The 27,350-nt window shown below is 44.1% G+C and overlaps 1 protein-coding gene across 1 annotated transcript in view; it reads right to left on the reverse strand.

The window, feature by feature from the left end:
• Positions 1 to 27,350, reverse strand: part of ARFGEF3 (ARFGEF family member 3) — a 182,477-nt gene that overhangs the window by 34,563 nt on the left and 120,564 nt on the right. Inside the window, exons 15-24 of the mRNA XM_065888865.1 lie at positions 23,450 to 23,557; positions 22,889 to 23,104; positions 22,616 to 22,726; positions 20,709 to 20,859; positions 18,554 to 18,871; positions 16,042 to 16,175; positions 13,520 to 13,665; positions 11,768 to 11,947; positions 5,794 to 5,938; positions 3,517 to 3,639 (exon numbers count right to left, since the gene is read on the reverse strand). Of these exons, the coding sequence (XP_065744937.1) occupies positions 3,517 to 3,639; positions 5,794 to 5,938; positions 11,768 to 11,947; positions 13,520 to 13,665; positions 16,042 to 16,175; positions 18,554 to 18,871; positions 20,709 to 20,859; positions 22,616 to 22,726; positions 22,889 to 23,104; positions 23,450 to 23,557 (1,632 nt within the window). The remainder of the gene's footprint in view (positions 1 to 3,516; positions 3,640 to 5,793; positions 5,939 to 11,767; positions 11,948 to 13,519; positions 13,666 to 16,041; positions 16,176 to 18,553; positions 18,872 to 20,708; positions 20,860 to 22,615; positions 22,727 to 22,888; positions 23,105 to 23,449; positions 23,558 to 27,350) is intronic.

Here is a 27,350-nt window from a genome sequence, read left to right on the forward strand (position 1 = left end):
TGTGGGTAAACAGACATAATTACTAGGTATTAGTTAAAATTTAGCAGACAAAGAGGCATGTTTCTCCTTAAGAAAGAAAAGATAACCATTTGTATATTTTAGATCAGGGACTGGTAAACTTTTTCTTATACAGGGCCAGACAGTAAATATTTTAGGCTTTGCAGGTCACACTCTCTTTGTTGTAACTTCTCAACTCTGTCACTATAGCACAAAAACAACCACAGACAAATGACCAGGGCTGTGTTCCAATAAAACTTGATTTCTAAAAACTCTTGAATGGGTGGGATTGGCCTGTGGGCCATAGTTTGCCAACCCCTAGTTTAGATTAACACACCTTACAGTATAAAAACACAGAGCAATTCAAATTCATGTCGACATAACCAAGTGGGAATAAAAAATAAATCCATTTCCTATCCTGTTAATCACAGTGTTCCAAGTTTTTTACGGAGGCTGCTGTGTCACACATCAAAGTCTGTGCACGGGGTGGCCCCTGGAGGCGGGCAGGACACAGCCAGCGTGGCTGTACTGGGGCCTCGGATGTGCCCACTGACCGCAAGCCACAGACAAGTAACTCCACCTTATAATTCACAGAAAAAAATGGAATCTTTCTGTTTTAAATCTCCTCAGGTGCGCACTGATAATTCTGCATCTCCATTTTCAGGCCCCAGCTCCCTCGCTGAGATAAGATCTCAAACTTCTAACATTTCTACCGTGAAAATTTCTAACATCTCCACTTCAATATTTCATAGAAACTCAACACGTCCCAGTGTCCAAAGATAGAATTCATTATTGTTCCACTCCTCCACTCCTTTTGGATATCCTAATTCTGGGAAATGTCAGTCCTGGCAAGGAACTTGGGGAGTCAACCTCAGCCCCACCCTCCCTTACGCCCGTCAGAGCGGTCCAAGCCCTCCGGACCCCATCTCTACAATATCCTGACCTCCATCCTCTCTGTTCTCTCCCAAACTCCTGCACACTGGTCTCTACCTGTAGTCTCTTGTCCTTAACCCACAGGGACACGTGCCTGCCAGTTTAGTTTCTAATGTCACATGTGATACACCACTCGGTGGCTTCAAAACCTTCCCTGCACATTCTCGATTTCCTGGTGTGGCATTCAGGGCCCTTTAGAGCCTGGCCCCTTCCTCTGTTTCCATCTCATCACCCAGGATCCCTCCCTTTGTGGTACCTCCAACGTACCCCACTTTTAGAAAAGTAAACCTACAGCAGCTCACACCACAAAATTCAAATGTCACTTTCCCTTTGAAGTCTGCATGGCCCTACTACCAAGCACCCCGTCTCAGCTGCTTGTTCATTTCAGCTTAAATAGCTTTTTTTTTTTTTTCCTAGCCTCTATGAAAATATTCATCTTCCTGAACTGTGACTATTGATTTGTGTGTCTGTTTCCCAGAAGAGGCTGTGAGCCTCTCACAGGCAGGAAGCATGTTATATTCATCTGTGTATACCCATAGCATGTACAGGTCACCATGCCCCCGTAGCAGGCCCTCAACTGTTCACCAAACAATAGAATACCAATAATAATGGTTCTTAAATAAAATATAGGGTTGTGGAATAATGGAAAATACATATGTTGGTCTCTGCCTCTGGCTCCTGGCACAGAGCTCCTAAAACCCTAATTTCCTACATGATAAGACTACTAGGCTTCTTTTGTTCTAATATTTGATCTTCAACTCTAGTTCCTGATACAGGGCTCCTAAATCCCTTGGAATTTCCTGGGTGATAGAGTCTTTTGTTCTAGTGAGGCAAAGCTTGGTAAGCTCCTGGACGGGGGCTGGTCACCAGAAAGACCATAGGAAGAAGAGGGGGGTTGGAAATTGAGTTAATGATTGATCATGGCCACACGATGAAGCCTCCATAAGAAATCCCCAGAGTATGGCCTTCAGAGAGCTTCTGGGTTGATGAACACATCTACATGCTGGGAGGAGTGTGTACCCCAACTCCATGAGGGCAGGAGCTCCTGAGCTTGGGACCCTCCTGGACCTCAACTTATATAACCTCTCGACCTGGCTGTTTATCTGTATCCTTTATCATATCTATTACTATATAATACGCTGATAAAGGTAAGCATTTCCCTGAGTTCTGTGAGCTGTTCTAATGTCATTTGAAATGGCGGGGGGCAGTCTCATAGGACCGAGCCCTTCACCTGTGGGGTCTGCTGGTCTAACTCTGGTTGGGGTCAGAATTGATATGACAATAGGACACCCAGCTGGCATCACAGAGAACTGCTTGGTGTGGGAACAAAGCCCACACATCTGGTGTCAGAACTCTTGTGAGTGAGGTAGTAGTTGAGAGAGTAAAGGAGAAATACAGGAGGAAAGTTTTTTCTAAACAAGGACTGGATTTTACTATCTAAGACAGAGATCCATTACTTTAAGGTATTCTTATGATTAAGATACTAAACTGTTTGGCTTCTGTTTAGTGTAGAGCAGAGTTTAAAAAGAATAAAATCTTACTCTGTCTTTCAAAAGAAACCTTCCTCTGAAGCCCAGTCTGTAAAGTGGTAAGTGAGGGGCTTTCATGGTTGCCCCTCAGCTCAGCCCTCTATTTCCCAGGGTATACAGAAGCATAGAATGGGTGTATGTAAGAACAGAATATAACAAGGATGGTCTGTGGATCAGACCTGTGGCCTCCAGCCTCTGTCTTGAAACTTGCATTGTACTCCTGCTCCAAAATAAGGGGAACATGAATGAAGTCACCTAGCTTCTCTGTGTCCTATTTTCTTTTACAAAGAAAGTGTCAGTTATTTTGCAAGAATACAAAAGAATATTATGAACCTTATATTTTCTTTTATTAAAAGAAGGCTACAGGTCTCAGAGCACACCAGGGTGAAAATCTCAAAACGTAAAGACTTAAGTTCCTTTTAAACGTTGGGTTTAACTAACTGCTACTCCCTTCCATTTCACCCCAGATAAACACGTGTTATACAAACATCTGATCCAGCAGGTTATGCTGTAGAGCAAGACTCTACTGTGTTAAAGTATTTCTAAACTAAGCATAAAATCAGCTAGGTAGTTCCTAAAACACACAAAGTCTCAAAGAAGGGTGACTTCTACACCTTCAAAACACGTTTTGTAATCAGTAAGGTCTGGGGGAAGGCATTCTTAATTTTTGCTTAAGAGCTGGGAACTCAAACTCTACTTAGGCTAAGAGACTAATTAATAGACTTCTAATTATATGACACTGAGGACAGTAGTTTCCTGTATGAGGGTAATTATCGAACATAATATTGAATATTTTAAGATTCAAACAGAAGTTGGAGTAAAATACTATATGAAGACATGCTTCATTATAAAATGATTCCATGAACACAACGAAAAGTATCAACCCTGGACAGAATCCAAGCTGCGTTTACAGTAAGCTTTGTGCTCCTGAGCGCATAGCATAGCGCCATCTGCTTCCGTACCAGGATGCTGGCTTACTTGCTGCAGCCAGTTCACACACAGCCATCCAGGAGAGGGTCCCCAGATGTCAGGAGGCAGGAAAGGAGGCTCCACTTACCCAGTCCTTTGACAAACTTCATAAGGCACATGATGTAACTAGTGGCCGCGTTAGCGAAGACCTGGATGTTGTCGGTATTGAGAAAAGCTTCAAATACATCAAACACCGGAGCCTGGCCTTTTCCTGAGGGAGGAAGATTACAGAGTTCTAAGAAAGTTAAGTCTCTATCCTTCAGGTTGCCCATACTCCCAGCACCTTCCACAGAGCCTTAAAAAAGGTCTGTTGGAGAAAAGCCTGGGCCTTTTGACTGGATAACTGGCTTGGCTCCCATGCTGTCCTTCTCAGCTTGGCCTGCAGAGGGAACTGTAGGAAGGCTATGAAGAGAGCTCAGTAGAGGGACGAGGGCAAAGCCGGCTGAACACAGGGCTGAGGCAATGGGTAGGTCTACATAGGGCAATTAAATATGTGGTCTTTTGGAATTCTCCTCCACACGTAATTATAGGGAAGGGAAGGTTTAGATAACCCCCTGATGGCATATACTAAGTTATTCATACCTGAGCCGAAAAGAGTTAACATAGAAGGCTTAAGGCTGCTATCCTCAGAAAGGCCTGCTTGCACAGTGGGCCCTTGGCTGGAGTCTGGGAAGCCGGCTCTCAGAATATTCCCAAGCAACAGTTAACTGGATGGTTCACTGTGACTGGATGGTTGGTGCAAACAGCGTGGTTTAATCTGAACCCCTGCTTTTTTTCAGGGAGTATGGATTTTGGAATATGCTAGGCAGAGGGTACCTAAGTGACCAACCCTTAGCTGGGTCTCTAGTGGGCTTCCCTGGGCAGTAAGATCTACACACTGCCCTATGGTCATTCATGTTGCTGCATTTTCCCTGTTGGAGGAAGAGTGTGCTCTGTGGGACCCCTTCATGGGATGGTGAGAGTTCAGGGAAGCCTGTGCAGGGATTCTGTGTTTTCCCCTTACGATCTGGCTTGTCCTTACTATGTTGCCATGATAAATCTTGGCTGTTAGCCATGTAATAAATCTGAGCTATGTAATAAATCTTGGCCTAACTACAGGCTGAGTCCCATGAGTCCTTCTGATGGGTCTCTAAGTGCAGGGGTAGTCTTGGGGACCCCTGACACAACACCTCTGGTCACTGGGCCTGCCATATGGCTGCCCATCTATTTCCAGCCAGACCTGATCTCCCTAATTCGAACTCCCTGTTATTTGCATACTTTTTGCTTCTTCCTAGCAAGTGGATAACATTTTTCTTTTGGCTTTATGAAAGAACTCAACACAGATACGTATAAGTGAAACAACATAAGTCTCTCAGCCTTTTGTCCAATCTGTCACTGAGAGCTGGGCCTGATAACACTCAGGGTTCTTGGTCTGCTGGCAGAACTCAGAACTTGTGTTCCTGATACACCAGTTCATTTCCTGATGCTAAAACAGCTGAATGCCAGTCTTCCCTATTATCCAACTTCTTTTTTTTTTTAATTTACTTATTTTTGGCTGTGTTGGGTCTCCGTTGCTGCTCGGGGGTTTTCTCCAGCCGTGGCGAGCAGGGGCTACTCTTTGCTGAGGTGTACGGGCTTCTCATTGCGGTGGCTTCTGTTGTTGTGGAGCACAGGCTCTAGGCACGCGGGCTTCAGTAGTTGTGGTGCACAGGCTTAGTTGCTCCACGGCATGTGGGATCTTCCCGGACCAGGGTTCGAACCTGTGTCCCCTGCCTTGGCAGGCGGATTCTTAACCACTGTGCCACCAGGGAAGCCCTATCCGACTTCTTTTGATAGCATGAAGCTTGGCATAAAGAACTAATGCTCCATAGCCAGAATCATCCACACGTTCTTCCCACTATCACTACTCCTATTCAACATAGTACCAGAAGTCCTAGCTGGAGCAATTAGGCAAGAGTAGGAATAAAATACCTCCAAATTGGAAAGGAAGAAGTGACATTGCCTCTTTTTGACAATGACATGATCGTGTATACAGAAAGTCTTAAAGATTCCACCGAAAAGATTCCACTCAAAAACCTTAGAGCTAGGGCTTCCCTGGTGGTGCAGTGGTTGAGAGTCCGCCTGCCGATGCAGGGGACACGGGTTCGTGACCCGGTCCGGGAAGATCCCACATGCCGCGGAGCGGCTGGGCCCGTGAGCCGTGGCCGCTGAGCCTGCGCGTCCGGAGCCTGTGCTCCACAACGGGAGAGGCCACAACAGTAAGAGGCCCGCGTACCGCAAAAAAACAAAAAACAAAAAACAGAACAACAAAACCTTAGAGCTATAATAATTATGGTTTAGAACTAATAAACAAGTTTCAGGATATGAAATCAACACACAGTCTTACCCATGGAGTAGTCACCAACCAGGTACTCCTTCACCTCAGACTTGTCCCCACTGTGCACTGTTTCCAGGGCACTGAACAAGGGCCTCCAGCCCGACTGGATCTGGGTGGAACACACTTCAACCAGCTCACCGATGGATGTGACGACCTGCAGAGGCAAAGGAGGTGGCATTTAACACCTTTTCCTTCAAAGAAGCAGGCGAATTTCTGGGAAGAATGATGTGCTTCTCTGCTCCCTATTTCTGGGTTAAATTTAGTGAAGGATAAAAATCAGAACCTAGAAAAACTCACTGAAAAGTCTTCTAAATAAGCAGCCGTATCACATTAATATGCATTTTACTAATGACTAGTGTTGCTAAAACTTTTCACAAGCCATTTGTAAATATTTTGGTGTTTCTGAAGTTAGGTTTTTGTCTTCTCATTATTGTCTTTTTTATTGAGTTATTAAGAGTTCTTTGTGCATTCTAAGTGTAAGCCCTTCCTGAGATATATGATTTGCAAATTTTTTTTTTCACAGCTTTGGGCTTCTCTTTTTTATATGGTGTCTTTTGAAGAGCAAAAGTTTTAAATCTTGATGAAGTCCAAATCATCAATTTTTTTCTTTTTATGGATCCTGTTGGTGTAATTTCTAAAGAATCTTTGCATAACCCAAGGCCTCAAAGATGGTCTCCTATGCTTTCTTGTAGAAACATTTATAGTTTTCGCTCTTATTTAAGCCTATGACCCATTTTGAGTTATTTTTTGTGCATGGTAAGAGGAAGGGTGTAGGTTCATTTTAATTGTATATGTTCAAAGCACCATTTGCTAAAAGTAATATCCTGTCTCTCTACTGAATTGCAATGACATCTTTGTCAAAAATTGACCATACATGTGAGAATTTATTTCTATACTTTCTTCAGTTCCACTGATCTATAGGTCTACCCTTACACCAATACCACACTGGATTGATGACTGAAGTTTTAAAATCGGGTAGTGTAAATTCTCCAAATTCGTTGTTCTTTTTCAAATGTGTTCTCTATTCTAGATCCTTTGAACTTGCATATAAATTTGAGAATCATCTTCCCAATTTCTTCAAAAAAGTCTGCTGATATTTTGATAGGAATTGCACTGGATCTATGTATCAACTGTGGAAATCTGCCATTTAAGAAATACTGTCTTTCAAGCCATGAACGTAGCATCATAGCTCATGATTTATTGGAATATTCTTTATTTTTTTCTCAGCAATGTTTTGTAGCTTTCAGTGTACAGGTATTTCCCATCTTTTACTAAATTTATTCCTAAATATTTTGTTTTCAATGCTCTTGTGAATGGAATTGTTCTCTTAATTTCAATTTTTGATAGCTTACATCTTGAATATAGGAATTCAATTGATTTTAATACATTGTTTTTGTATCCGGGCAACCTTGCTAAACTCACTATTTTTTTTTTTTTTAATTTTATCTTTTTGGCTGTGCCGCATGGCATGTGGGATCCTAGTTCCCTGGCCAGGGATTGAACCTGCACCCTCTGCATTGGAAGTGTGGAGTCTTAACCACTGGACTGCCAGGGAAGTCCCGAAACTCACTATTAATTCTAGTAACTTTTAAAATAAATTCCTTAGGATTTTCTACGTATAAGACCATGTTGTCTATGAACTAAGACAGTTTTACTTTTCAAAATTGGATGCCTTTAATTTTTTGGTACAGTGAGTAAAAGTCATAATGTTGAATAGAACTGGTAAAGATGGAAATCTTTGCCTTGCTCCTAATTATTGGGAAAAAGCATTCAGTCCTTGACCACTGTGTAGTGTTTGATGTAAGATTCTCAAATACTCCCTTTATCCAATTAGGGAACTCCCTTCTATTCCTCATTTCTTGAAAGTTTTTTATTTAAAATGAGTGATGGATTTTGTAAAATGTTTTCTCTGTGTCTGTTAAGATAACCATAGGGTTTCAATCCTTTATTCTACCAATGAGATACATGACATTAATTGAATTTTGAGCTGCTAAACCAATCTTACACTGATTCTTTCTTCTGCCGTCTCAAATCTTGTTGGTAAGCCCATCTAGTGGATTTTTCATTTGTTATTGTCCTTTTCAACTCTAGAATTTGCATTCTTTGTTTCCATTTCTCTACTTAGATTCCCTATTTTTGAGTCATTGTCGTCATATTTTCCTTTAATTCTTTGAACCTATTTATGATAGCTGCTTAAAGTCTCTGTCCCCTAATCCAACATCCCAAGCCAGAGCCAGGACCCAGTGAACAGAACCCTCTTCCCACCATGTGTACCAGATTTCTTTGGCTAAATACTTTGTAATTTCTACCATGACGGCATCATTGGTAGAGGTCACCAGCTCTTCTAGATCCTGTGTCTGCTTGTCTTCCCGCCTCCAAATCTGCATTTTGGATATATATCATCCTGGTTTTAGCTTAATCCAACACCTGGTCTCACTCTAAGTCAGTTTCTATTTATTGTTTTTCCCCCAAGTATACATCACGGTTTCTTATTTCTTTGCATATCTCACTTTTTTTTTTGCTGAACATTGGACATTTTAGATAATATATTGTAGCAATGCTGGATTTATTTTTGAGTTTTTATTTATTTATTTATTTGACTAAGTTGCTTGGACTTACACTGTAGAATCTGTCTCTACTCTTCCCATGGCATGAGGCACCAATAACGTCTCTACTCCATTTCTTTATTTTTATTTTTCAGCCTGACTTCCTAGTGCTGTCCCCGTGTCTACATAGGTTAGTTGTCACTTGATGAAGTAGGCAGAGATTCTGCTTAAATACCTTGAGCCTTTAAGGCTTCCACCCTCTGCCAACCAATCTGTGTGTGCAGGCTGGGGAGAATATACAAAGTTCAGCCAGTTCCTAAGTCTCTCTGGTCTTTTACTTTCTGATGGGATCTGTACAGTCTATCCTGTATATGCCCACATTTCCGTCAGCTAGAGATGGATGCATGACGGACTTACCTAGTCCTTCTATGAAATCTCTGGCTTCCAGAGTCCCACGTTACATTTCTTACTGGTTCACCACTGCAGCCTTAGGCTAGCAAAGTTGTAGTATTATTCTATTGCTCATTTCCTAATGAATTCACCACTTTTAGTTGACAGACCAATGGTCTTTTTTCCTCTTCTTCAAACCAAGTCTGTCTCTTAGTGCAGAAATGCTGATTTTCCCAGTCAGCCCCACAGTGGTCAAATTACTATTCTTGCCAACAGCTTGTAAGTGATGACTTCCATCTTCAGTAAGAAGGTCACAGATTCCCACTGTTCTTAACCAAAGTTCTGGCAAGAACTATTTTTCACCATAAATGCTACTCAATTTGTTGTCTGCCCTTGGTCAATCTCAAGAGTCCTGAAATGGCTGCTTTTGACAATTTTTTTCTTTTTGTATACTTGATTTTTGTGGAGAGGATTCACTAACTTCTTCATGCCCCTATAGCCAAAATTCCTCCTGTCCTAAATCTTTCTGAACATTGTTCAGAACTTAATAAGCATAGTTATTTTAAAGTCAGTCTCTGATAACTCCAATATCTGGATTCCTGGTGGGGAGTTAGGGACAGTGTGTCTATTTTTATTATTTTATTTCTGTATTCATGACATTCTATTTCCTAATGAGCCAATTATTTTAGATTGAATGCAGACATTCAGCTTCACCCAATGGCCAATTCCCTCATGGCCAATCCAGTCTCAGAGCTCTGCTTACTTCTTTGGGCTTCCCATTGTTACTTAGTTTTGGGCATCTTAGTATTTTTTACTTTCTTGCCAGTGTGTACATGATATTTAAAATAAAATTTTTAACCCTTGTTGAACATTTTTAGTAGATTTCAGAGAGAGAGAATCTGTCTGTGTTCCTAGCCCACCATCATGCTAGATAAATATGAAGTCTCTCAGACTATACTACAAAGCTACGGTAATCAAGACAGTATGGTACTGGCACAAAAACAGAAAGATAGATCAATGGAATAGGATAGAAAGCCCAGAGATAAACCCACGCACATATGGACACCTTATCTTTGATAAAGGTGGCAGGAAAGTACAGTGGAGAAAGGACAGCCTCTTCAATAAATGGTGCTGGGAAAACTGGACAGGTACATGTAAAAGTATGAGACTAGATCACTCCCTAACACCATACACAAAAATAAGCTCAAAATGGATTAAAGACCTAAATGTAAGGCCAGAGACTATCAAACTCTTAGAGGAAAACATAGGCAGAACACTCTATGACATAAATCATAGCAAGATCCTTTCTGACCCACCTCCTAGAGTAATGGAAATAAAAACAAAAATAAACAAATGGGACCTAATGAAACTTCAAAGCTTTTGCACAGCAAAGGACACCATAAACAAGACCAAAAGACAACCCTCAGAATGGGAGAAAATATTTGCAAATGAAGCAACTGACAAAGGATTAATCTCCAAAATTTACAAGCAGCTCATGCAGCTCAATAACAAAAAAACAAACAACCCAATCCAAAAATGGGCAGAAGACCTAAATAGACATTTCTCCAAAGAAGATATACAGAATGCCAACAAACACATGAAAGAATGCTCAACATCATTAATCATTAGAGAAATGCAAATCAAAACTACAATGAGATATCATCTCACACCAGTCAGAATGGCCATCATCAAAAAATCTAGAAATAATAAATGCTGGAGAGGGTGTGGAGAAAACGGAACACTCTTGCACTGCTGCTGGGAATGTGAATTGGTTCAGCCACTATGGAGAACAGTATGGAGGCTCCTTAAAAAACTACAAATAGGGCTTCCCTGGTGGCGCAGTGTTTGAGAGTCCGCCTGCCGATGCAGGGGACGCGGGTTTGTGCCCCGGTCTGGGAAGATCCCACATGCCGCGGAGCGGCTGGACCCGTGAGCCATGGCCGCTGAGCCTGCGCGTCCGGAGCCTGTGCTCCGCAATGGGAGAGGCCACAACAGTGAGAGGCCCGCGTACTGCAAAAAAAAAAAAAAAAAAAAACTACAAATAGAATTACCATATGACCCAGCAATCCCACTACTGGGCATATACCCGAGAAAACCAAAATTCAAAGAGTCATGTACCAAAATGTTCGTTGCAGCTCTATTTACAATAGCCCGGAGATGGAAACAACCTAAGTGCCCATCATCGGATGAATGGATAAAGAAGATGTGACACATATATACAATGGAATATTACTCAGCCTTAAAAAGAAACGAAATTGAGCTATTTGTAATGAGATGGATAGACCTAGAGTCTGTCATACAGAGTGAAGTAAGTCAGAAAGAAAGAGACAAATACCGTATGCTAACACATATATATGGAATTTAAGAAAAAAAAATGTCATGAAGAACCTAGGGGTAAGACAGGAATAAAGACGCAGACCTACTGGAGAACGGACTTGAGGATATGGGGAGGGGGAAGGGTGAGCTTTGACAGGGCGAGAGAGAGTCATGGAAATATACACACTAACAAACGTAGTAGGGTAGATAGCTAGTGGGAAGCAGCCGCATGGCACAGGGATATTAGCTCAGTGCTTTGTGACAGCCTGGAAGGGTGGGATAGGGAGAGTGGGAGGGAGGGAGATGCAAGAGGGAAGACATAGGGGAACATATGTATAACTGATTCACTTTGTTATAAAGCAGAAACTAACACACCATTGTAAAGCAATTATATCCCAATAAAGATGTTAAAAAAAAAAAAAAATGAAGTCTCTAGCTAGGTTCTTTACCGCCTGTCTCTCCGTAGAGAATATGAGAGTTGGTTAAGGGTATAGGCTAGGTATGAGCGTATAGACTATTACAGCTAGATTGCCTGCTTTAAATCCCAGTTCCACCAATCACTAGTCATGAATCCTTAGCTAAATTGCTTTACCTCTTCTTGTCACAGATTCCACACAGGCTTATTGGACGGATTTAATATGCAGCACGCACAGAACAGTCCTGCCAGTGCACTCAACAAGAGCCAGCAGGCTATGGCAATGATGGCAGCACTGCTACCGTGACACACTGACCTGGTCTTGGACATCCTCGTCACACAACTCCAGCTGCATGATACGCTCAAAAGGTCGGAAGAGTGCTTCGTTAAAGTGAAAATGAGGTGGCTCATTCCAGTCGGTGAGAACCTCCGTCAGTATATCATGGATGAAGGAAACTGCCTTCTGAGACACGTGTCTTTCCTTATGGCAAGCAGCCTGCAAAATTCAGAGAGTCAAACACCCTCAGGACTTCAAGCAACTAAGAATCTGGTTTCTGAAGGTCTTCCTAACACACCTGATCGTAGGGAGGTGGAAGCAGCAATTCTGCTAAAGTAAAAGATTTCAAGGGATAAGTATCAATGAACAGCGCACTAAACTGCATTTTAAATAATTTAACCAACTGACCAGACACATCTCCAATTTCACTTTGAAGTTTCTGGAAAAATAAGAGTTTCTAATAATTTCTTCTTCTTTTTTCCTGTAACGTGACTGTTTTCTTGGGTGGTAGAGAACATGCTGACTAAAGACACCGGAACCTAGTCTGGAAACCACCCATGGTCTCATTGTTAGCCATGCCCCAAACATACGAAGATCAGATGCGACATCTGTCCCTCAGGGATGTGGGATGATTGCACCAATACAGCTTTAATTGGCTCACATCTTTGTATCCGTGTCCTTTAGCGGTCCTCTTCCACACCGACCCTGGGCTTGGATGTGTGACTTACTTTGAATAATGGAACAATAGCAAATATTATGTAAGTAGAGAATTGAAAAGCAATTCTGATTTGGGGTTTGCCCTCTTGCTTTCCTTTGGAATCCTAAGAATGCCATGTGACTGAGCCAGGGCTAGTCTGCTGGAGGAGGAGAGACCACACAGAGAGGACCCTCATCACACAGCCCCAGTCTTTGCAGAGGCTGACCACAAGTGAACACATAAGGCCAGCTGAGATTAGCCAAGCCTGGCCCAGACTAGAAGAGCTGCACAGCTCAGCTCGAATTTCTGACCCAGAGAATCGTAACCTAAATAAACAGTTATTGTTTTAAGTCACTAGGTCTGGGGGGTGGTTTATTATAGTATAATACATAACTGATATATTGTTTCTCCATAACTATTTTTTACCCCCTTACTAGAATGTTCTCAGGTTAGTAAATTTATTTCCCCCAAATACTTTATTTTATGACATAGCTCTACCAAGTAAGTGCTAAAGGACTATTTGGAATAGTTACCACTGTGAAACAGGGCAACAATTTCCCCATCAACTTAGAAGTAGCCAGTCATCATGTATCGAGATGCTTAGATGGAGTTACCATATAATTTATCATATGGACTGCTTTCTTTTGGAGAGTCAAAGGGGTCCTAGTTAATTTTGTTGGGAAAACCAGGATTTATGGTTCCCCTACTTAGAAGGCACTGCCTAGAATATGTTTAGCTATTAGAAAAGAGCGCCTGGCAGGAACAAAAGACATTGTTATATTCACGTATAAAAATGAAACTCCAGACTTAGGTCGATAGCAGACCATGAAGTATAAGAAAACGGCAGTGTGAGGTGTCTAGGTGAGTCACATAGTTTTAAAGATAGAGGGTCAGAGTGACACCAGGGCAGCGCTGCCCTTTGCGGCAATTCTTTAGGTGCCATATGGTATAATCAGAGAACAATGATGCTTATGACCAGGTGATGGGAACCTTACTGCTGTGGCCACAGTGCCCTTTGCCCCATGCTGACTGGAGAGCCCTGTGCTGGCTCTGCTGCAGGAGGCCCCTGGGCCGCCCACTTTCCAGGTGCTCACCTCCACCAGGTGTGGCGCCACAAGACTCCAGCAGCGCATCACGTGGAACAGGGGCCTCGCTTTGCTCTGCACGATCCTCAGCATGGCGTCCCCCAGGCGGAACAGGTGGAGGGCACTTTTTCGGTCTTGGGTGGATTTTACTTCTCCTACAGGAAGGTAAGACCATGAAAGCCATCAATCCAAAACTCAGAAATAGTTTGACCTGTTCAAGCATGGAGAGAGGATGAAAATCAAAGAGCCATACTCAGATCAGTGGGATTATTCGGTATGAATTTACCAAGACAGGACAGGAGCCTGGATTCAAGAAAGAACAGGAGATTCACTTAACAAAGCCAGGGCCCACCTCTCCTGTTCACTGTAGCATCCCTGACATTTACACGTGTCAGGCAAACAATGCTTGTTGATAAGAAGGAATGATGTCGTGGTTAAGTAGAAGGGCCAGGGAATCGGCTGCCTAGGCCCAAATCCTGGCTCCATCATGTAGTAGGTGGGTTACGATGGACCAGAAGTTTACCTCACTAATCCACAGTTTCTCATTGTAAAAGTGGGGATAAGAGTACCTACTTCTTAAAGTTTCTTCAAGGATGAAACGTAATAATGCTCATAACGTACTTAGCACAGGGCCTGGCACAGACTACTTGCCCCACACACTTAGTTATACTGTTACTGTTGTTATCGTCCCCATCCTTTACCGCCACCATCCACGTGGTCAATGCTTAATGGTACCTCTGAAGCCCTTGCCAAGCAGGTCAGGCCCCTTTGCACCCAATAACATGCGATCTAACCTCTGTCTTGCTTCCGTACAATCCTTGCCTACTCGGACCTCTTGCTACTTCTCTGCCACTGTCACCTTAGTCTCCTCCATTCTCTTTCTGCCCACGTGTTCCTGCTTCTCCCATACACATACAAAATACTGATCACGATCAGCCTCTTCCAACCAGCATGTGCCTTTCTAAGTCGTCTTGCCGTATCAGACAAACTTCAAGATGACAGTACCAAAATTCAGTGACATTTACTGATTGTTTACTCTGCATCAGACATTGTGTTGGCTCTTCGTGTCTTTAATCACTCTTATTTTTATTGAAGTATAGTCGATATACGATGTGTTAATTTCTGCTGTACAGCAAAGTGATTGAGTTATACACATATATACATTCTTTTTTATATTCTTCTCCATTATGGATTATCGTAGGATACTGAATATAGTTCCCTGTGCTATACGGTAGTACTTTGCTCTTTATCCATCCTGTATATAATAGTTTGCATCTGCTAATCCCAAACTCCCACTCCATCCCTCTCCCACCGCTCACCTTGGCAACCACAAGTCTGTTCTCTATGTCTGTAATCACTTTAATTTTAAAAGCAACCCTTAAGAAGTAAATGTAACTACTGCCATGTACAGATTAGAAAACTGAAGATCAGAAAGGTGAACCAACTTGCCTAAAATGACGCAGCTGGTAAGTAGTGACGGCAGCATTTTAACTTGGATCTGATTGATTCCAAAGCCAATGCTTCTTCCCCCTAGGTCTGCTGCCTCTTCCTGACCCTCACTGCTCATTGTTTTTTGTAAGCTCGGAGTCTGCTGATTTCTCCATGCAGAAGACTCTGAAAGTGGTCCCTGGGCTCAGAGATGCTCCGGCTGTTGGCTGGATCTGGGAGGTTGGCTTTATATAGCTAAGGTTTTAAAGTCTATTAAAAACTCACGGGAAAGGACTATGGTTCTCAAATTAGAATCTGCAGTAAGAATCAAAATTCCTGATGATGGAAGGAACTCGGAGGTCGTGCACTTCAACCTGCCACCAGTGCAATCCTGGCCCACGGCTCTGTGACTCTGCCATGGGGACAAGGTACTCACTGTTATAGCACAACAACCCTGGCTGCTGATGGACAGCAGAGTTTGTGAGCAACCTGCCACCCACCTGGGATGCCTGGGTGATTCAGTACAACTCTACCCCCTCTTCCACGTGTTGGCCTTCAAGAGGGCCTTCATCTGGCCTCATCCGTGAAGACAGCGATACTGACCCGCCGTTAAAGGGAGATGCCATGAGAGCAGTTTTTCTAAGAGTGGCCTGAGGCTTCTGTCAAGCCTTCCATTTTTCTCTCCCAGGCCCTTCTGAAATTAGAAGCTGCTTCTGCAAGTAGGCTGGACTAAGGCAGGTGTACGCTTTGTGATACGGAGAGGAGTTCCTACCCTCATGTGAAGCTACCTGCACCCTGAGGAGCCACACCGTTTCTACATCACAAGCACAAGATTTAGCAGAACACGGTCCAGCTCCAGCGGCAATACCTGCAACAGGGGTGGCAGCAACATTTCCACTGACAAAGAATGACACCCCACGCAAACCACCAACCCCCATCCGCCACGGTCGTGCCTCGACACCAGATGACGAATTTTCACTCGAGCCAAGGTGACGGTGTACGGAGGGAAGGTGGGTTCAAGTCTTTAGGCAGGCTGTTGATATCAGAGATCTGGGCTGTTTCCTGCTAACCTCATGGCACAGTTTCTGCCGGGAAAGAATTACCTGGCATTGCCAGTGAGTAATCAACTGTTTCTGTAACGGAATGGAAAAGCTGGGACTGTGATGCTTTCTTCAGCTGGTAAAGAAAACCTCCCAGAGCCATGAGGTTCAACTTATCTGTAGCATCTTCAAAGAGCCTGGATGAAACAAAAAGACTTGTTACTTGGAAACAATTCAGCGAAGTCTTTATGGCAGAATGATTACGGTAATTTTCTTAGATGTGATTAATGAAAATGTGTAAACACTGTGAAGAAATGTACAGTATTATATCTGTATTATGTATTATAAATGTATATAAATGTATTATATAATACATTTATATAATAATGTATTATAAATAATGTATTATATAATAATGTATTATGTCTCTTATTACTGAGTACAAGTCTATTCTAAGATTCTAATCTGAAGGGCACAGACCATATTTAAAAAAATAATCTTTGTAGCTCCATGGCCTAGCTCAGCTGAGATGGGCACTCAAAACATTTGGCAAGAAGTTGAAAGATGGCAAAGCATCATTCCCAGAAACTGAAAAACTGGGAATGGAATTCTTACAATTTCATAAGTTATGTTAAAGAAAAAACGCAGCAAGTTAATCAAGGCTTTTGTTGGGCTACAACTGGCGAGTTTAATGCTGGGCTTGGCTCTGAGGATTCAGAAGCAGAGTAAACTTGATCTGTAAGCCCCCCAGGGGCAGGGACTGACCTTCTTACCCCTCTGACTCATGCACCCAGAGCCCTGGACATGGTGAAGCTCAAGCATGTACTGGAATAATGAATATTCCCTAACATAAAGGACTTTGCAGGTTCTTTTTGTTTTCCACTCTGTTGGGCATAGACATTTCTAGAAGGAGTTAGGGAGAAGGAGGTAAGCACAGGTAGCAGGGCTTAGAGGAGGCTGAGGCTCACTGGCACTTGGAATGTTGGGATCAAACACCAGTTTATGTGGCACACGAGGAATGAGGCGAGCCAGCCTCCCTCTCCTCTGGGGTCATCCTGATGCCTGCCCTCCAAATCCACGGTGACAGGAGAAGAGGAAGCAGCCCTATGGGGTGCCATGTTCTGGGTAAGGGAGAGTGTCTCCAATAGGAACCGAATAACAAAGCCCTTGTGAAGGGACAATACAAGGCACACAAGTTTTAAGATGGGAATCAGTGGATCAATCATTCACAAATTATCTAAACAAATATATTTTTCTTGTGTTTTGTAATTTCAACACCATTTGGTTTCTGGATCCCATTAATCATTTCTTCTTCCTCTTTCCTAGTAGGAAAAGAGTGGTGAATATTATATCCCATCTGACACCTGTATACCACTTTCCAGCTTCCCAAACACTTTCACAGCCACCCTGTTGGATGGACAGGAAAAAGGGATTATTGTACCAAATCAGTAGATGAAGAAACTGAATCTCAGTGCAACTATTTACACAGACTCAACCCTGCAGTTGGTTGGCGTCAAAGCCAGGAATGAACTCGAGTCTTCTGAGCCCAGCCAGCGATGCTCCTCCCACATCTCTACGCCCTTGCTGTCCATCCTCCCATGTGAACTTCACTGCGCCTGTGCTGGGTCGTCTGGGGCACAGCCGCCAAGTGTGGAAGAGTGAAGTGGGATGGTCTCCATGTGAAGGTGACCAAAGCACTTTCCGCATCAAGAAGGGCCACCTCAGTTCAGAAAAGCAGATAACAGGAAAGAGGGAGCTCATTCTTGTCTAGTTTCTTGTGCAGCCACAGGACAAGTAGCCAAATGATCACAATATATTATCATTTGTACAGAGCTCACAAATATTAGTACATTAGTGTAATTCTGCACAGGCAGAAAGAAAAACCTTTTTGAAGACAAATTGGGACAAATGTTGACCTTAGCCTTATTATACTAGGGGAACAAATGGTATCTATTAGTCTTGCCATAAATTCTTAAATGTTTTAAGATTGCATTTTCTCTAATAAATATGCTTTTTTTTTTTTTTAAAAAAGAAGGAGGACCACCTAACAGTTGGAATTACTGATGATTCCTCCCTCTACATCTTCATGTGACGGCTGGGCATCAATTTAGATCACACTCCTGGGTGCAGGATTTTAAAATATTATCATAAAGATAGCAAATGTTTACTATTTGCCAAGCTCTGTCCTAACTACTTCCAGCAAACTAATTAATTTAACCTTATGGCTAGCCTGTGAGAGTTATGCTACTTTATGGCCCTGTTCTACGATGAGAAAGCAAGGACTGTGGAAGTTGCCTGTGGTCGGAGTCAGTGCAGAGCCTTCGCCCCGGGTTGCCTGACCCCGCCCCTGAGCCTCCAGCCTTAGTCACTAGACAAGAGTTCACTGTGAGTGCGCAGCGTGATGGCAGACAGAGACGTACTTGAAAAAAATTACAAGAGGCTTCAACGACTGGCTAACAAATCAAGCTGTCCTGGGGATGATTTTGAGAGCAGAGAGGAGCATGTGATGTGGCCAGCAGACGACGGGTGCTCTTTGCGGGACAGCCCCCCGGGGCGTGGTGGGGACAGTGCGTACCTGTCGGCCTGGGTGGAGAGCGTGAGCACGACCTTGGCGGCACTGCTGCCCGTCATGAGGCTGCCCCCACGGAAGTCGGAGGCTCGGCCTCGGCTGCCTTCCCGGACGAGTTCCTGGATGGAGAGGGGCTGGATGACGGGGGCCGCGCTCAGGGAGCTCCCCTGCTCCAGGCTCTGCTCTTGGGGTGAGCCCTCGCTCTCCGGGTCCCCGAGGAGTCCGCCTCTGGGGGCCTTCTGAGGCTGGCTGATGGTCAGTGGGGGCCGAGAGGTGCCGTCGCTGAAGTGGGTATGCTCCAACGTGCCCACATACTCGCACACCCTGGAGAGAGTCACACACAGCAGCCGTTGAAAGTTGCAGCTCAGCTGGGCCCGCTCTGGCGACCCCACAGTGAGATACAAAGGAGCTGAGCCAGCCTTACAGTCCTCCTGAATTGTTCCCCTTCCTCCGGCGAGAGCCACTTCTCTCCCCCTCTCTCTCCACTCCCATTTCCTCTCTTCCCGCTATATATACTTTTGTTTGAGTTGGACCAGACAGCCTGGAAGTGGGCTAAGGATTCCTCGGTGAAAGTTTGGGAACAGAGCTCTGTTTATCCTGGTACGTCCTGTCCAGCATACTGGCTTATCAGGACTTTGGCTGTTTGAGTGAGTTTTCCCAAAGAGTCCTCTTCCCTCTCTCTCGTGCTCTAGTCAGGACTCGGGAAACATCTCCTCACTTTGAGATCCCAGAATGAGTGCGCGTGTGGTGGACTGGCCCTCTGGCCACAATGGGCCCTCACTCAGGGGTTCCATCCAGCCATGTCCCACTGGATCCTGATAGCGCCACGTAACCACTACCGGGGCAGGGGGTGAGGTAGTCACCTAATCACAGTAAACTCAGAGAAGAGTCACAACATATGGTACAGCTGCCAGCTTCCAAACTGTTCCCAATAGGACCTGGGACTAGAGACCCCTCACCCCAGAATAAGTCCAGTTACTAGGAAAGACTATCGTGGACAATCCACTCTGATGTTCCATAATCAGGCCATTTTCTGATTCCATAGAAATTGCATGGGTGCAATTTAAGTCTTTCTCTTTTTGCCTGTGAAAGCAACGGAGAGTAGCGTGTCACCAGCCTCCACGTTAAAACCCACTGTGCTCCAGGCCGATTCATGCTGGCCCTTCCACGTGTTCCTCTCAAGATGAGTTTTTCAACCCTAGAATCATCTTTGAAAGTCGACCAACACGCACTCAAGGCTGTACTTGCTTTGAGGATGATAAACAGAGCCTAGATCTGGCCAGTGCTCTGGGAAAGACCTGGATGCCTGAGCCCTGCTGCGGGCCAACATCCTTCTCCTGACCGCCCTCCACCGCTCGGCCAGAACTGAGCTTGTAGAGGCTGGGGCGTGCGCTGGGGAGATGGGCAAGAAAGACGCAGCCTCCCTGTGCCTGCTGCGGGTGGAGAGTGGTCCTCCCTTTGTCCGAGGTCCACCCGACCGCCAGTGCCAGGGAAGGCAGGCTTTTCTTCTTGGCCGTGGGAAGACTGTGGAGCTCTCACTTTTTTACTTTACAGGTGCTGTGAACTGTGTAACTGATTGGGAGGTTCTTTTTACTTTGATACTACAAAGCCAAACTTTTGGCTGTCTTTGACACAATGTACTATTCTATTTTTTCCTTTGTCTAGCTAAATTAAAAGTAGGCAAACTGTACTTATGATGTGTCCATGTAAGCTACCAAAAATCCTTCTCTCAATAAAAAGGACATTAATAAACATACAGCCACGTTATGTTGCTGACACATGACCAGCTTTTAGATCTGCCTAGTATTCACCTAACTTACGTGGTCTTTTACCAGCCTCTAGTTAAGAATCAGTTTTTCTTCCCTGGGATGATGTATCTGCCTCTCACAGACAATGTCAATGACAGTTCACAGTTTCCTAAATTCAGTTCTGTCACTGTTCTCTGAGACATACATTCAGTTGGGCCCTTATTCCGTCTTCTCTTTTTAACCTCTCATTTGGGGCTTTTCCAAACTCTGTGAATTACTGTGAACTGTTTACGTGCTGGCAGGTGCGGGGTTCTACCCCTTCCCCATGGCAGGCCCCCTCCCGGCCCCCCCCCCCCCCCCCCCCCACCGGCAGGCAGTGCCAGGCCTGCGGGACTGGGGATCCGGTCACACACCTGAACACGTGTGGCCAGCAGTCCGGGTTGTGGCTGCCCATCTCCAGGCCGACACTGAGGATGGCATCCATGCACAGGACGTGGGCTGTGTGCAGCCATACCCCCTGCAGCTTCCCGATCTGCTCCAGTTTCTGCTCCACTTTTAGTTTCACTGCGTCAGAAAGACATTCATTAGAATAACAGTCCAAGTAAGGGAGACAGAAGGGGAGGGAGAAAGGAGGGAAAGGAAAGAATGTGCTCTTGGGCAAGGGCAAAAGGAAACGGGGGATGTCACTGGATGTCACTGGCAGCGAGCCCTTCACTGGCAGGTCCCCGAGGCTCATCATGCAAACTACCCAGCCCACAGGCCCCCAGACACTGGTGACCCCAGCCCCGGGGTTTCAGAAGTCCATGGATTCTGAGCTGGCAGGTACAGTTCCTCTGGGCCCACCCCTGGGATCTGGGTCAGTCACAGCAGTGAGGATGGGCTTCAAGTGCCAATCCCAGCTAAAGCCATCTGTGCCCAGACCCATCCTCTGCCCCTGTGTACTCATATTGATAATAAGAATTCCTGGCCTTCCCAAGTCCTCTCTGAGGTTTATTTAATGTTAGGTGGTCATGATGATGATCATGTAAAACTACAAATGTATGTACACACTCAGCGCCACGATGACCGCTTTATAACTGAAAATTCCCGTATCGTTTCACTCCCTGAGTTTACGTTTATACTTGTGATCTTCAAATAATACTTTTTAAATTGTAGATAATGAATGAGAAAGGATGCAGAAGGTGACTTAAGATGTCAATTACGCAAAATGCCAAGGCAAGGCCAAACGACAGCGTCCTCCATGAATTAAGGTGTCCAGTCACTGGAAGATGGGTCTAGTGGGAGAACTGAGCAATGGTCCAGAACCCAGAAACACAGCACGCTCACTACAGAGGAGGCCAACCCATGCTCCTACTGTAAAGGGCAAAGTGATTTTTAGCAAAGAATCATTTGTCTCACGGATGTGATATTGATTTTATCTTTTATTTGTCTATAATTCAAATACTAGCTCTGGTTTAATAGTTTTTGAAGAACTTTAAATTTAAGTATTTTTATGTAACTTATAGTTGTACATTTTAAGTAAAAGTGTGATGCCCTTTTGCAGTTAACACTGGGGATGTGTAAGAGTTGCTTTGTTCTCACATGATTCTATTACTCAAGTTTGAGGAACACCAACCTAACCTGTTTTTCTCAGCTAAAAATGTGCGGACTCTTTCTGTGACTACCTATTTTACATACCTGATACATTGTTAGCACAAGTTGGACCAAGCTTCCAATTTTTCCTTGTTTGCTGTCTGCCATTTTATCTTCCACTGCTATTAGAAAGGCCATTCTCTTTCCTTATATCTAGATAACCATCCACTTCATTGACTAATTTTAACAAGTTAAAAATCAACCCTTTCCCAAGTTCACAAAGCTCAGGTTTTTCTCTGACAAGAGCAAAGCCTTCCTGAGCCTCCTCTCAGGGATTCCTCCAACGGTTTGATTCCCCCCTCAGAACCCTGGCCATTCTATCTTTCCCATTGTAGCCTGAGGGGGTCCTCAAATGTGCACCCTGGGAAGCTTCAAAGCCAGTGGCCAAAGGACGCCACAGGTGTGAATAGCTGAGCCAGGTGGGCCTCTGGCTAGCAGCCAGGTGCACTTTCCTAGTCGCCAGGAGCCAGTATGTCTCTTGTGTCCAGAGGGACCTATTGTGAGCAGTCTGGAGGGTCAGCCATGTAAAACTGACCCAAGCCTGTGGTCCAGCGGGATCTCATCACCAGTGGTGTACAATATGCCGTGTATCACACATGCCAACAGGGACAAGTGTGTCTGCTCGTGTGTGCGGGCACGTGCAGACCTCACATAGGCACCAGGTGGATTCTAGCCCTTCTGCTGTTACCTTGTGCTATGGCATCACCGGGCTCCTGGATTTCCCTTTCCTCTTTCTCTTCCTGGACACAGGAGGCAGCTGCCATCTGGGCGAGGGCTGACGCACAGTTGGCTGCAACTCCTTTAGAGGAAACAAACAATCACCCCTTAACTGAGTCTATTCTCTAAGCACTCACCTGGCAGAAGCACTCCTAAAAGACTTGTTGTCCACTAGGGCCGTTCCTAATGTATTCCTCGGGAACACCCCTCGGGTCACGGGTCAGGGATACCATGTCTGCCATACCTAGAGCACAGCTCAGCCGTGCTGCTTTCCGCAGCCCATCGAGGCTCATGCAGATGGCATCGCGTTCTTTTTGGTTCTGTTCTTTGATGCCTTCAGCTCCCAGAATGAAGGCCAGCCCTTTGGAGCTCCCCGCCATTCGGCCGGTCAGGGGGGTTGATAAAGTGTCGATCAAGTTCTTCCAGCAGCCAACCAGAATGTAGCGAGCGAACGCCACACCTAGAACGTGAAGGGGTGTGGGTTACCTTCCGGAGATAAAACAACCTGGCGATGAACGGCCTGGGATTCTCTGACCATCACATTAGCATTATCGAGCCATGTGCAATTCTACTACAGGAAATACAATGGGAAGGGTTATATCGGATTGTGTTTCACTTTGTGTTGATAAATAATGAATGTTGCACCAGCAGCTGGACGATGCTAGTAACTTCCACCAGGTATTTTTCTGCCAAGATGAAATCTTAATTCATTTACGTCAGTACAGAAAGCTGCCACATAATAATTTAATTGCTGGTAACACATGCGATGGATGTATATTCATAAACTCAAGACCCAAGTCACTACCTGCCACTGTGGAGTCATCAATTCTCCTGCCCTGGGTGAAAGGAGACTCCATAGAAGCTGAGGCCATCAGCTGCCCTCCAATTGCACTGCTCTCTAAGCCATCGATATCTGTCAAGGAAAAAGGGCAAGGTTTTTTTTTTTTTTCTTTTTAAAGAACACTCCAGTCAAAAACAAATGGCTACCACCATATTCATTTTCTTCCCAACAAACAGTCATGGGATCTGTTATGTACCAAGTATGTAGCAACCTTTTATCAGAATATTAAAATTTTTGTTTTATCCATTCAGTACAGTTTTCTTTCATTGCTAGAGCATTCTTCTGTGAGGCTGATGCGTTTTTTTATTTGAAAAAATAAAGATAAATTCTGATAACTCTGTTGCTAGAAAATCTATTGATTTAGAATATTTTGATCTTTGCATACTCTCTTTTATTCAAAATCGTGGCATCATTTTACAGTTTTATAGGTACAGGTTACTCCAACATGGATCTGTTTTTCAGAGCTTCCTCAAAAGAATTAAGAGGAGGATAAGCCTCTTTGGTCAGATAATCATATAATCTGATTGTAAAGCACAATACCTTACTAATAATACCTCACAATTTTCAAAGTGTTTTCACGTAACATGTTTTTCATTAGATCTTCCCAACAACTCCAAGTACGTAGGCAGGGTAGGTATTATCTTTCTTTATTTCACAGAGGAAGAAATAAGTATTCAAAGTAGGTAAATCGCCCACATCCTGAGGCTGGCAAAGGAAGGAATCAGACTCAGTATTCACGTCTTCTGACACCCATCCAGGTCTCCTTCCATGACACCAAACTTCAGCTCAATATGGGATTCTAATTCACCCTGTTTAAATTTTTGTTAAAATATACTCTCATCTACAGAATTAGTTCAATGAACCATTCCTTAACGTAATGGTAAGAAGAGACTGGCCTGGGTTGAGAGGGCTGGGCTTCAATTCAGCCTTGCCTCTGAATTAAGTAGTCTTGTAGCCTTGGGCCAGGTACTCCATTCTCTGGGCCCCAAATTCCTCAGTAAAAAGGAGGTAACCCTTGGAGGAGTGACCATGGAGTAGAAGCATATGCATTTGAATGCAACTAACACAGGTGAATGCACCACAGAGGGGATGGGAGAAGAGGGTAACATAAGCTTCTTCCCTGACTTTAGAACTTCACCTTCACCCCAGTAGGATGAGACTTGCATGGTGTTTGAAAATTATTTCATTATATCTTTGATTCTTACAGTAACTCCAGGAAGTCTAGAGACTTCTGGTAACACATCTCTTTGAAAGTTGCTCAGAGAATGGATCGTAAAAGTTCTCACCTCAGTGAGAAAAAAATTTGTAACTATGACAGGTGATTGATGTTAACTAAACTTACTGTGATGGTCATTTTACAATACATGCATATATCAGATCATTATGTTGTACACCTGGGATTAATATGTCAATTACCTCTCAGTAAAACTGGGTGTGGGAGGGAAGGGAGGGAGAAATCTATAGGACTACTACAGTGGGAACAGAGCAGTTTCACTGAAATTAATTTGACTTATGATCAAATGGTCTAATGACATTTGCCAGAAATTGCCACGTATCAAAGTTTTGTTTCCTACCTGCTAGGTAAAGGACTGATGAATTCAAGTAACACAAAGCTTATCTAAGTGCTAAAATTCCACAATCCATAGAATACTTTGACATGACATGACGTGAGGAACGGCCACAGGTAGGTACAGTGTTGATGACCAGGTGACCGCTACTGCTTTTCCTTACACATAATGGAAAGATTAGACGGACGTTTCCAAGCTCTAGGTTAACTGCTGCTCAAATTCACTTGTCACTTCACACCTGAAATTTGCTACAAAGAATCACAGAACGTAATTCTGTCGAATTCTTATGAAAAGTCTCTGTTTCTCTATCATTAATCTAAAGTTAGATAACTTCCCTATGGATGAAGCAATTGAACTTACCGTTCCATTATATAAGAGATGGCTGATTAACACTGGTGACTGATGAATACGGCTCCTGTGAAGAGCCTGTTATTTGTTCAATTTTTAAAATTTATTTATTTATGGCTGCATTGGGTCTTCATTGTTGCGCATGGGCTTTCTCTAGTTGCGGTGAGCGGGCTTCTCATTGCAGTGGCTTCTCTTGCTGCGGAGCATGGGCTCTAGGTGCACGGGCTTCAGTAGTTGTGGCTCGTGGGCTCTAGAGCGCAGGCTCAGTAGTTGTGGCGCACGGGCTTAGTTGCTCCGCGGCACGTGGGATCTTCCCAGACCAGGGCTCGAACCCAGGTCTGCTGCACTGGCAGGCAGATTCTTAACTACTGCGCCACCAGGGAAGTCCCTATTTGTTCATTTTTACATCTACTGTATGACTCCTTGTATTAAGATTCAGGGAAGAAATTCAGAGATTAATTTTGGCAGAAACTATGGTATTGAAATTAAAGCTGGCATGTTTAAGACCTTCATCTAAATTCCAAGACACTTAGAAACTCTGGACAGTACCTTTAATCTCAACCTGAAGCCAGTTTGTGCAGAGAGATGGAAACCAAGCATTGCTTACAGGCAGACTGAATAAATGTCGTCTTCATAAATATGAATTCCTATTTTTAAAATGGATGTAAATATTATCATGATTAATAAAATACTAATTGGTCACTTGTCTGGTGATGATGGTCCGCAAGGCTTGGGACCCAGTTTTGCTTCCCCCAATTCCATCCTAGTTCTGGAACCAACGCTCCAAATGCCAGACAATGACCAAGACACTGCCTGCTATGGACAGACCTCACTGTATGTCTGACTCCCTGCCTGATTTCTAAATAGTACCTTCCCCCAAATTCCTCAGTGTTGATCTCCACCTGTCAGTAGTTCACTCTGCCACCTTTGTAAGAGTGGCAACCACAGACAATATAACATATCCTTTGGGACAACAGATTCTGCCTCCCAGCTGGACTGCCCCAGGTTCCCGCCGGTGTGCCCTGTCCGGTGCAAAGCCGTGTTGAGCTGTGTGAGGACATACACACCACAGAGAGGGCAGGGAAGGTGTCCACGTAGGGCCATGCTCTACTTATCGCATCAGTGGGAGCCATGAAAAGATCACTCAGATAGAAACCAGTCTGGGAACTGGGATCAAATTTATTAAGGCTCCTGATGACCAGTCCAAACTTTTGAGCACTCCCCGATCTTGACCTGACATTGTGGTTATGCCATGCCGAGCCATGAGTGGCTGCTTTGGCCAAAATGTTGCCTTATGACCACACCCCATACTTCTCTTCATGTTCTCCTATGATATTTCCAATAGTTAAATAGGATTTTAAAAACTCAAGACACTAAAGAAAAGATGCTGGGCAAGCTATTTTACGTTCTTTCTTTTATTTTTGGCCATGCTGCGTGTCTGGTGGGATCTTATTTCCCCGACCAGGGATTGAACCCGGGCCCCATGCAGTGGAAGTGCAGAGTCCTAACGCCAGGCAATTCCCTTGCATTCTTTTTCACTCTGGTACAGCTGGGAAGGGAAGGGAGGATCTCTGATATGGACAAGAAGTGGGGATGAAGCCAAGCTAGAATCAATCATTTGACATTACTGGCAAATTCTCAGAAGCACTGAATGATACAGGGTATCTATGAGCATGTGAGAGTTTCCAGGAATAATTCTGGGCTTTGCGCCCAGACAGTACTTCATATCCCCAGAAGAGGTCTACAGTTTTATCCCAACAGACATAGGTGCTAAATAATTCCTAATCCAATGGGACACAGTGAGCCTGCAGATTCCCACGTGGAAAAAGGAAAGTTCTTATGAGGTGAACTCATGACACATCCCTGGAACTGCCATCAGCTGCCAGGGAGGCTTTGTGGGTGCTGCTTGAAACACTACTGCTTCCCTGAAAGCGGCTTTGAAGCGTGGG

Source organism: Phocoena phocoena, chromosome 12 (genome assembly GCF_963924675.1).
Source record: "Phocoena phocoena chromosome 12, mPhoPho1.1, whole genome shotgun sequence".
In the NCBI taxonomy this organism is placed as follows: Eukaryota; Metazoa; Chordata; class Mammalia; order Artiodactyla; family Phocoenidae; genus Phocoena; species Phocoena phocoena.